The 12555-nt window shown below is 35.4% G+C and overlaps 1 protein-coding gene across 1 annotated transcript; it reads left to right on the top strand.

Annotated features, from left to right (window-relative positions):
- Window positions 1–2892: 2892 nt before the first annotated feature.
- LOC127096938 (uncharacterized) lies at window positions 2893–4981 on the top strand. The gene is made up of 2 exons (XM_051035464.1): window positions 2893–3126; window positions 4705–4981. The coding sequence occupies exons 1-2, from the start codon at window positions 2975–2977 to the stop codon at window positions 4778–4780; spliced, it is 228 nt and encodes a 75-aa protein (XP_050891421.1). The 5' UTR covers window positions 2893–2974; the 3' UTR covers window positions 4781–4981.
- The last annotated feature ends 7574 nt before the right edge of the window (window positions 4982–12555 follow it).

Genomic DNA, 12555 nt, shown 5'->3' with positions numbered 1-12555 from the left:
TGCTAAAAGTTCTGTTGTATTTTTCACTTGGTCCATACATTATATATATATATATATATATATATATATATATATATATATATATATATAGTCTCATTTTCATAAAAAAAACAAGAAAAGTGAAAGATATAGACTAAAGTTCCTCTTCATCTTCATTCTTCATTGCATATTTTAACAACTACACATAACAATTTTTGTTGATCATAATGCATTGTTGTGGTGATAACGTCCAAATATGATTGTGTATCTTGGTTTGGATAGAGGTTTTTAGTGGGCTTTTCTTGAATAAAGTCTTAGGGTTTTGTCCTCCAAGATTTGAGTATTTTTTGCATAAATCTTTACTTCATAGATTCAGCCGAATGAAAGGTTTGAAGAACGGTGGGTTCTTTCGAACGAGTAACGGTAACCGGAGGATTGTGAATAAAGGTTTGGGTTCAAGCGTGCCACGATCTAAATCAGTCGAGCTAGAGTTTTGGAGAACTTGGAGTTCTTGCAAAAAGGCAGCTACAATGAGAGGTTTGTTTGGAACGTTTGAAGAACTTGGTTCAACTCGAACCAAGGGGAGAGAAGTGAATAGGATCTACAACAACACTTAGGTTTGTTTGATGGTGATTATTTTTTCTCTTGTATAAACTTTGCAATTGATAATAAATATCTCAATTCTAGTTTTAGAATTGGGAGTAGACGTACCCGAAGCGAGGACGAAAGGGGAACTGCCTAAACAAATTTGGTGTTGTTCTCTCTTTCTCTAACTCTTTAATTTTTGCATAAATTGAATCTTGTGTGAAACTAATTGGTAACTTCATCTCGCTTAATTATTGTGCATTAAAGTTGTTTGATAAATTGTTGCAATCACTTTGGTTGTAACTAAGGAAAATTGTACACAATCAATTCTAGTGAAATTAAGACTTAGTGTAGTATGCACACCAAGTGTTTGCTAAAATTAACTTCACACAAGTTTATCAATATTTTTCTTGTTTTCTCATTGTTTTAATTCATCATTGGTGGTAGTTATATCAAGGATTTGTGTATTTGATCGATTGATTAAGATTGTTGTTGATTAGCTATATCTTAGTCATTCCATTAGGTTTCACGCATATCCGATCTTTCTAGTTACAAATCGTTTAGACGATCGTGGTCTAGGGAGCTTTTGCAACCTTTAAAAACAATTTTAAAAAGTGTCAAATTTTTAAATACGTGATTTATTCAACTCCCCTTCTAGATCGGTACTATCATCTAACAATCTAATCTTGTGGCATAGCAAGAAGCAACATAGTGTTGCACTTTCTATTGCCTAGGAAGAATATGTATTCCTTGATAACTGTTATGCACAAGTCCTTTGGATAAATTAATAATTATTAGACTTTGATTTAAAATTAGGATGTGTTACAATCAAATGTGATTACATTAGAGCAATTAGTCTATGATACATTTTGAGAAACCACAATTTTCGGTAGGACCTTGTTATGGATGTCTTGTTCGATACATTTAGGCTGGAGGCAATATCTGTGAAGAAATAGGTGCCTATGAAGTTCTTGATTGACCCTCATGACGGAAGATTGACACTTAGGCCAACCGATGTTTTGGTATGCAGTTGGTTAGGAGGGAATCATGCATGTGTGGACTTGATTGAAGTTTCCCCTTGTGGGACTAAGGACTTGAGGTTTTATCGCAAGACAAACAACTCTTAAAGTCACTTCAAGTAAAGTGGCCAAATATGAAAAGTGTGTTCAGACCATCAAAATGCTCTCACACCATTTGCATTTGACACTTTTTACTTCATAGCACCAAAGACAATAAATAGATCTTTTATAGAAAGTCCAAAGACTCGTGCATAATAATGTTATCTCCATAGGCCTATGAAAATAGTTTTTAAAAGGATTGAATTTATCATCTAAGAAAAGATAGTGACACATCTTATTGTCTGTTTGCCTTTTATTTTTATAAATTACTATTAATATTCATAATTATTATATTTAGTAGTTTGATTATTAAATTGATTGAGTTTTAAATTTAATTAAATAATTTTTACAAATTTAGATCAAATTACTTTTGTTGTTGGGATTTAAGAGGGCAAAGGCCCAGAAACACAAACACAGAACAACTAGCCTTCAGGAGACAACAAAGCTACAATCTCTTCACTGCTAAGTAACTCACACACAAACTCAGGACAATTCTCAAAGACACACTAATATCTATTGATAGTTATACTAAACTTAGCTAAATAATCAACACATTTGTTGGTTTCTTGAAGAATATGCTTAACTTAAACTTCAGAACGCCTTTCCGGCCATTCTTAGATTTTACAAAACATGTTCGTATCTTGGCCTCACTTTATATTTTGGCCTCACTTTATATTAATCTTTAGAACCACTTCGATGTTATCCTGCGCCAATTGGATGCTAAGAGCCAAATATTTAAGATAAATATTTATAAATCAAAGTTTGTTTTTAAGGATTTAATTGATGTGATAATAATAGTATAATACTCTTTAAATTAAGAGTTTAACGATAAGAATATCATACAAATATTTTAAAATTTTCAGTCTGACTTGACGGAATGGATAGTCGTCATTGGTTGACAGTGTAAAATAAATTTATACTATCACACATCACTCATTTTTTTATTTAAAAGAATATTATGTACTTTTTATAAAAAATGAATTAAAAAATTGTTTTATATATTAAGTTAAATTAAAAAAATTGAAATCAAAATATTCTTCATTCTTAAAAATAAAATCTTGTGCCTTAAACATACATATTAAAACTTTTATAAATAAAACTTTTGTATTAAAAAATAATTACATATTTTTACTAAAAATTAATACACAGTTTTCTTAAGGCACAAGATAGTAAATGTTTTTTAAAAAACTTTCCACAAAGTATGATAACTCACTTAAAAAAACTTCTAACACATTTAACCAAAAAAGAGAGTAAAGTATATCGATTTCACGAATCGCGTGCGAAGAGGAGTTATGGGTCTGACGAATTTCGTACTGACGGTGGCCGGCGTAAGCGCCGTCGTTCTTCTTCTAAGGAGTGACGTGAAGCAATCTGCGTCGATTTTCAAACGCAACGTCAAACAAATTCGCCACTGGCTAGAAGAAGAAACCGCCAATTCTTCAAAGTAAGTATCCCTTTTCTATTTTTCTCTTTATTTGTTTAAAACTTTTAGGTTTTCTGAAATTATTGCTCGTATGTCAACATATTGGTGTCAATTTAGTGTTGACCTAAGTGATTTATATGATAGTGAGTTAGATTTAATGGAAAATCAAGGGGATCCAATCCAGTGTCATCAAATATCCGCTATGGAGGATATAGATGGCTGTAAATATTGCGGGTTTTTCCGACATAATCCGTTATAATGGTGCCGCATAGCAGCCTGTATGGCGGGATTTTGGCTCTCCGTGATGAACCGTCATCCGCCATCGACAACACTGATCCAATCTGATAAGTGTAATATCAAAACCATTACCTTACGGGAGATGTGCAATCTGAAATCGTGTATCTAAAATGTTTATCATTGAACTATTAAGCCATTTTTTCGCCGTTTGCTTGCTTGTTTAACAAACTTGTTGTAAAAATTCTGTTTTACATTTGTGTGATTAGAGCTTAAAACTAGTTTTTTACTTGAAAATTAGTGTAGTAGGGATTAGAATATTTGTAATGCGGGAATGACTTTTGTAGCTGCTGTTGAACTGGCCAGATCTGTCGTTTTTTTTGGTCCCTTGGGAGATTGATGAGAACTTCCAAGTGAAATATTGTACTTTGGCTTTAGATGTTTGAACGATATGCTTAAGTTTTTGTTTTGGGGATCATTTCGTTTGTTTGCGGATAAAACGACCGGAGGAATGCATTTAGTTTGACAATTTAGCCTAAATTTAGATGATTTCACATTTCTATTGATCATCAACTAAGTTTATTACAAAACTATTACTTTAACAGGAAAGTATTATGAAATGTAGCAAGTAGATGAAAGCTCTGTAGCACCAACCCTTCATAACGATGGTGTCTCTAGTGTCCAACAGCGATGCGATACTAACACATGTAGTTGAATTTTATTGCTTATTTTCGTTATCTATGTGTCAGTGTTGGCTTAGATGTTTCTGTCAGAGTATGAAAATAATGAAAGCTACTCTTACATGATTCATTATCTATTTTTCTTAAATCTTAAATAAGGTGTTTCATCATTAACTGATAGAGATTTAGCAATTAGTCTCAAACTCTTGTAAGAGAATGTGCTAGATTGGATGGGATTTGGAAAGGAAACAAAACATCCACAACTTTGCTTTCAAAACATTCAATAAACATGTTGGATTGTTGGTAGGATTTTGAAAAGGATTTTCTTCTCTTTTTCATGTGATGTTCTAATTCATTGAGTTAACCACAAGGAAAAAAAACATAAGCTATGAATATTTTCAGATAATAATTTGATGTCTTTGAATTTCTTGTTGTTTTCAATGAGATTATTTGTGCTATGCTGCATTTTGGATGTGTTACATTTTCATTTGAAGTTATTAGTTTCCGATATCATATTTTTTGTGGGTAAAACATACAGAATATCAATAGAATCGAGGAAGGGGTTTATGGACATATCTAGAGTGACATTCCTCAACTTACTAACCGGTTTTGTAGAGATGAATTAGATCAAACTCTAATTCTAATACCGACAAATTATTCTCATGTTTCATATGGTCTATTTCAGGAAAATGGAGCAGACTAAAAGGGAACTTGAATCAAAGGTCCATCCGCAAGACACTCATAAGGACGATAAGCACTAATGTTTATGTAGTTAATGTGATGGGTGGGGTTTAGTGTAGTAATTTTTCTGGTTCTCTGTGCTCATCTGTTACTGGATACAGGTTTTATTTTTGTTTTTTTATATACTAAAAGAATTCTTAATCAATCTCTTGATGTATTGAGAAAATGTATATTATGTTAGTGTTTTTTGAGCAATAATATGAAGTTATGGTTTTTCCACAGTCCGAGTTTTTAGCATATTTGCATTATTTGACTGCTGAGAGCCATATGATTGAAACTTTGAAAATGTTAACTTCTGGACTGTTGTTTTTGTGTCATTACTCTAAGGTAATGAAATATTCGACTTGAAATGCATTGGTTTTTCATGAAGTTCTTTTAATGCATTTTGAATCCTTCTTCTTCTCTATTTTCATATCTTTCTTCTTTGTTCCACACATGTGTACAACATTGTCCTTTTATTTTCTGAAAGATTTAGGTTCACGGGAAATGAGTACACTGCAAAGGATTTCAAATTTGTAATAGTTAATGTGAGAAAATGAAGAAAGAATATGGTAATAAAAGAAATTTAAGGTTTTGGAAAAATGTAGGGGTACACCAATATGATGTGGGGTACTCCATTTTTTTTTTCATGAGTTGCTCATTGCACCTTGGTATTACTCTTAAACCTTGTGGATTGCGGGAAATGTCCCTCTCATTTTGAGATTCTAACGCATAACATATTGGAAGAGAGTTAGTTCAATAAAAAAACTACATATAAAATTCTAAACCCTAACACTTATATGAGCATTGGATGCAATCAGGTAATGAAAAATTTAAGGATTTGAGAGTGATATTAAAAGCACAATGAGCAATTTCTCTTTCTGTCAAATATTTTTTAAATATTCAGCGTCAGCCCAGGTTTTAAAAGTCTGCACCAAGAAATCCTAAAATTACAGCCCAGACAAAATTGGGAGCCTTGCGCATGAGTTTTTTTTTTTATAATAATATTCAAGTTAGGTTTGTGTTAGTATATTTGAATTTTTAAATTTTTTTAGGATTCCTAATAAACTCTCTTCTATTTATTTTATAAATTTTTGCGGATTATTCATGAAAAGAGTTTAAAGCTTACATGAAAAGAATTTATTTTTATTTTATTTTTACTACAGAAATAGTTTAATCTCATACGAAATATTATAAATTTAAATATTGCTATGTTTATAAATATAAGTTTATCTGAAGGAAAATTATGTAATTATGTTAGAGCCGTATAGAGAAATTTTGCAGAATTATATTCTTCTTCTCCTTCATCGTTCTTTCTTCTTTCTCCATTGTTCTTCTCTTTCATTGTTATTGTGTGGGTGATAGTAATCTTGTTCATCAAGATTGATTGAAATTCTTCATAGGTTGTGGTGGATTTTCAGCATCTAGTATCAAGAGCTCCAGTTTAAACGATTTGTGGGAAGAAAATCACCATGGCAACGAATCATCCAAACGGACATTTTTCAGCAAATCTTTCGATTCTCAAGAACAACAATTATGAGAATTGGTGCAAGCAGATAAAGACTGTGTTTTGTTATTGTGATCTTGTGAAGGAAGGAGTAACAACGCTTGCAGAAGACACAACAGATCAAGAAAAGGCTACACATAAAGAATTGAAGAATAAAGATTATAAAGCTCTCTTTATAATCCATCAATGTGTTGATGCAGATAACTTTGAAAAGGTTAGTGATGCAGAGTCAACGAAAGAAACATGAGAAACTCTGGAGAAATCGTTTGGAGGCGCAAATAAGGTGAAAGATGTGAGGTTACAAACTTACAAGAGGACATATGAATTGCTTCAGATGGAAGACAATGAAAGCATAACTGATTTCTTCACCAAGGTTACGAAACTGGTGAATCAAATGAAGGTATGTGGAGAAGTGTTGACATCAAGATCTGTTGTTGGAAAGATCTTGGGGTCGTTGGCTCCAAAGTTCGACCATGTGGTAGTAGCCATAGAAGGGTCGAAAGATTTGTCAAAATTGACAAAGAAGAGCTTCAAGGGACGCTTGAATCTCATGAACAAACAATGGCTGAAAGAGTTGCAGGAAAGTCGAAAAGTGATATGGCTTTGTAGGCGCAATCAGCAAAAGACAGAAAAGGCAAAGGAAGTTGTAATGGCAACAAAGGCAGAGGAGGCTAAAAAAAGTCAACTAGTCGAAATCAGCAAGAAGGAAACTGGTCAAATCAGAGAAAACCCTGGAACCAAGGCAGTCAAAAAGAGGTATTGCAGGTAGAGGAAGAGGTGGTGGTCAAAAGCCTGACAAAAGTCACATTCAGTGTTACAATTGTCAGAAGTATGGTCATTATTCTAGTGATTGTCCAGAAAAGCAGAAGAATCAAGAAACTTATGCAAAGCTGGCGAAATATGAAGAAGAGACATTGCAGGTGGTTACAACGAGAGATGAAGAGATTCAAGGACCAGTGGTACTTAGACTCAGGATGCTCATCACACATGTCAAGAAAAAAGATTGATTTGTCAACATAAAGCCCTCAATGAAGAACATGGTGAAATTTTCAAATGACAACACTCTAGCAGCTGAAGGTGTTGGTGATGTTCTAATTATGAGGAAAGATCGCAAGAGATCAGTAATTTCAAATGTGCTATACATACCAGGCATGAAGAGCAATTTGCTCGGCATATGATAGTTAGTCGGAAAAAACTACAAGGTGTCGATCGAAGACAAGATGATGAGATTTCTCAAATCAAATGAGAGGTTGATCTTGAAGGCTCCAATGTCTCAGAACAGAACCTTCAAGATTGAGCTTAATGTGATGAAGCATAAGTGCATTGCAACAACAACCAACAAAGATGAGTGGATATGGCATTATAGACTTGGTCATCTCAATTTCAAAGAAATCAAATATTTGAAGAGAAGAAATATGGTTTCAGGATTACCAGAAATCGACATTCCAAACGAAGTGTGTGAAGAATGTGTGCAGGTGAAGCAACATAAGAATAACTTCAGTAAGGATGCAGGAAGCAGGTCGAAGGCAATTCTTGAAGTCATATACTCTGATGTATGTGGTCCACTCCAAGTGGATTCGATTAGAGGTAATAAATACTTTGTTACATTCATAGATGATTTCAGCCGAAAACTGTGGTCTTTCTGATCAAGAAGAAAAGTAAGTGATCGAGGTATTTGCCAAGTTTAAATCTATGGTCGAAATACAAAGCAGTCAAAAGATCAAGATTTTGAGAACTGATGATGGTGGAGAATATGTGTCGAAATACTTCGACGCGTTATGTATGAAAGAAGGGATTATGCATGAGGTGGTGTTACCTTACACTCTACAGTAGAATGGAGTCGCATAAAGGAAGAATAGAACTATCACGAATATGATTAGAAGCATGTTGAAAGGCAAGCATCTACCCAAAGAATTATGGGGAGAAGCTATGTCGACTACGACATATATCCTAAACAGACGTTCGACAAAGAAGCTAGAAGGAATCACGCCAAAAGAATGTTGGTCCAGTGTCAAGCCTAGCTTGAGTCATCTAAGGGTGTTTGGATATATAACACATAGACATGTGCCATATCAGTTGAGAAGAAAACTTGATGACAAGTCGAGTCGGATGATCCTGATAGAATATCATTCGACTAGAGGATACAAGTTGTTCGACCTAGTGAATAAGCAAGTGGTGATCAGCAAGGACGTGATCATAGATGAGCTTAAGGAGTGGGATTGGACTGAGAATGTTAAGAAGGATTCAGTGAGAATCTTTTATGACGAACCAACTAGTGAAGTCAAAAGAGAAGTTCGATAAGAAGAAGTCAGAGGGGAAGTAGGCCCAAGTAGATCTCAAAGAACAAGACACATGCTTGCAAGGTTGCAAGAATGTGTGATTATATCAAATGATGTGGTAAATGAAGAAGGTGAGCTGGTACATAATGCTTTCTTGCCTGATGTTGAACCAGTCAATGCAGCTGAGGCATTGAAAGATTCGAAATGAATGAAAGCAATGAACGAAGAGCTAAAGTCAATCGAAGTCAACAACACTTGGTCACTTGTCGAATTGCCCCAAGATAATAAGACAATCGATGTGAAGTGGGTATACAAGGTGAAGTTGAATCCCAGAGGAGAAGTGACTCGACACAAGGCGAAACTTGTGGCAAAAGGATTTCTTCAGAAATAAGGAATCGACTTTGATGAAGTTTTTGCACCTGTTGCTAGGATCGAAACAATCAGGTTGGTTGTTGGTCTAGCAAACATGAACAGCTGGAGGATGTGTAAGATGGATGTGAAATGTGCATTCTTGAATGACCCTTAGAAGAAGAAGTTTATGTTAGACAAACAGTTGGGTTTGTGAAACTAGGCAAAGAAAGAAAGGTGTACAAGCTGCATAAAGCTCTATATGGACTTAAACAAGCTCCAAGAGCTTGGAACAAGAAGATATATGTCTTTCTAAGGGAGAAGGAATTTATGAAGTGAAAATATGAACATGGAGTATATGTAAGAAAAAGCAAGAGTGAATTGCTTATACTATGTCTCTATGTTGATAACAAGTAGCTGCAATAAAGAGATCGAAAACTTCAAAGGTGATCTCAACAAGGAATTCGAAATGTCATATCTGGGTGATATTTCATATTTCCTTGGCATTGAATTCTACAAGAGTGGTAAAGGTTTAATGATGCATCAAAGAAGGTATGCAAGCGAAATACTTAAGAGATTCGAGATACAAGATTGCAACCCAATTTCGACTCCAGCTGAGACTAGATTACAATTGTCGAAAGATTCAGATTCAGATGATGTCGAACCAACCCAATATAGAAGACTTATTGGATCACTTCGATACCTTTGTCATACAAGGTCTGACTTAGCATATAGTGTAGGTATGGTGAGTAGGTTCATGCAGAAGCCAAAGGTATCACCTCTAGCAGCGGTGAAGAGGATACTAAGGTATCTGAGAGGAACTCTCGACTATGGCATTTTATTTCCTACAGGTGATGAAGGAAAAGAATGAAAATTAGTGGGATACACCGACTCAAGTTGGTGTAGTGATGTTGAGGATCGAAAATCCACAATTGACTATGTGTTTGTGCTAGGTGGTGCACCAGTTGCTTGGAGTTAGAGAAAAGAGCCAGTATTGGCATTATCATCATGCGAAGCAGAATACATAGATGCTTTCCTTTGTGCATGTCAAGCAACATGGATGGTGAATTTGGTCGAAGAGATGACAACAAAGAGTCATGGGGCAATTACCATGAGGATCGACAACATGTCAGCCATCAATCTAACGAAGAATCTGATAACACATGGCCAAAGCAAGCATATCGAGATGATGTTTCATTATCTTCGAGAGTAGGTAGCAGATGAGAAGATGAATGTGAAACACTGCAGAACTGAGAATCAGATTGCAGACATCATGACGAAGGGAGTGCAGGTCGAAGTGTTCAGAAGACTAAGAGCTATGATGAATGTAGATAGCTTAGACACAATGAATTATGTGATATGTTGAATTGTAATTCCTTGTGTCGAAGCAGGTTGCTCGATGTCACACCCTTCTAAAAATACCCCAAATATTTAATTAAAATAGCAATATATCAATCAGAGTAATTATGCAATTAAGGGTGTCACACAATCATTTCACACCATTCACCATAATAACTGTCATGCTCTTTATTTAAATCAAAACATAAAGTATTTGCACAATACGCAGCGGATATAGAGATCAAATCGATCATTCAAAACATGTAACACATTACATGTAAAATGGTTCACAACCAACAATAAAACAGTTAAAACATCCCATCCCGATGTTACATCTACCAGAGCATGACCCACTAAGGAACTACACTAGACTCCAAGCACTAGCTTCTACTCAATCACTGCTCGTTACCTGAAAACATAGTTGTAAGGGTGAGTTCCTCAATCGATATAATAAGCATTATAAAATATCATGTAATGCTAAGTAAATAACACATTAATCACCCTAATCATATCACACATTCGGTAACGGCACATCAACTCAAATATCATACTCAATACCACACAATTCATACTCATACTCAATGCCAACACAAACACACGTATAATATTGGAATACATCCATTCATATTATACGCCATACATACATTATGCAATGAGACTCCATGCATGCGGTACCGACTATTCGTGAACATATAGTTCAACCTCACCGATCAAATCCAGATACGGCTACCAAGCTCACTAGTCCCACTCATTTGAGACCTAGTGACTCACTCACTAATTCCTCACCATGGGAATTAGCTACCACCCCAAGGGCTATGCTATGCACGCTAATCACCTAGCATGCAAACATCTACAACAATCTACAATGATTTACTCACTAATTCCTCACCATGGGAATTAGCTACCACCATAAAGGCCACAAAATGCGTGCTAATTCACCTAGCAATGCAACATCATCAACAACAATCCACAATGGACATATGCTCACCCTCTAAGCCATAAAACAGTCCATTCACCAACACATGCATAATATATACATTCACAACATTATGCATATTTCCACACATCATCAGTATATTTATCACATAATCATATCATGTCATGCCAATTAATCCAACACGGTATTAGCACACTCTACTAATACCTATTCTACTCAAAACAACGGGAATTGATCCCTACTATATTACATACCGATATAGGTCAACCATCAAATATGTACACAACATTTAAATACCAATTATTCCAATTTCCAACAGTGTTAACCGGTTAACGCCCTGGGTTAACCGGTTAACGCAGGACAGAACACGCTTTCTGGCAAAACTCAACAGTGTTAACCGGTTAACGCCCTGGGTTAACCGGTTAACGCAGACAGAACATCAATATTTTCACAACTCACAACAGTGTTAACCGGTTAACGCCCTGGGTTAACCGGTTAACGCAAGCAAAACAGCAATACCTCACAATTCCTAACAGTGTTAACCGGTTAACACCCTGGGTTAACCGGTTAACGCAAGACAGAAAGCTGTTCCTGCGCTAACACGAAGCAGAATGCAGAATTCTCCGCATTTTCCGCCGTTGGAGGACTTCCGGACCTCCGATTCCGATTCCGTAAAAAGCTATACGTTCGGGAAATCGCAACTCACACTAATACAGATTCAATTACAGCCTTAACACAACTTATCAACACAATTTTTCAGCAATTCAACATCCCAATTAGGGTCAATTCAACGGTTTGTCACTACCCATTACATGTTAACCCATAATACCCATTAAACGACGATAAACCCCCCCTTACCTGAGTTAATCCGGCAATCCTTTAGCTTCAAGCTTTTCTCTTCTCCAACCTTCGTTCTCTTGCTCTTCCTCTTTGCCCTTTCTCCACTTCTCTGCCGCTTCTCTGTTTTCACGTGAAAACCCTCTTTACCAAAATGAAACTCTTTTTCTTATTCCAACTTATATATTCCAATAATAAAATCCAATAATATTCTAAATTATTTAATTAAATTAATAAATATAATATTAACTTAAATTAAATAATTATCTTATTTTATCGGGGTGTTACAACTCTCCCCCACTAAAAGAGTTTTCGTCCTCGAAAACATACCTCAAGCGAATAACTCGGGATAAGACTCCTTCATCTGACTCTCAAGTTCCCAAGTCACATTGCCACCTGCTGGTCCTCCCCAAGCTACCTTCACCAAAGCAATCTCTTTACCCCGCAACTGCTTCAACTCTCGATCCTCTATCCTCATAGGTGATGTTTCAACAGTCAGGTTATCTCTCACCTGTACATCATCTACTTGGACAACATGCGACGGATCAGGAATGTACCTCCTCAACTGAG

Source organism: Lathyrus oleraceus, chromosome 6, assembly GCF_024323335.1.
Source record: "Lathyrus oleraceus cultivar Zhongwan6 chromosome 6, CAAS_Psat_ZW6_1.0, whole genome shotgun sequence".
Classification (NCBI taxonomy): domain Eukaryota; kingdom Viridiplantae; phylum Streptophyta; class Magnoliopsida; order Fabales; family Fabaceae; genus Lathyrus; species Lathyrus oleraceus.
This window is presented reverse-complemented; position numbering and strand designations above follow the sequence as displayed.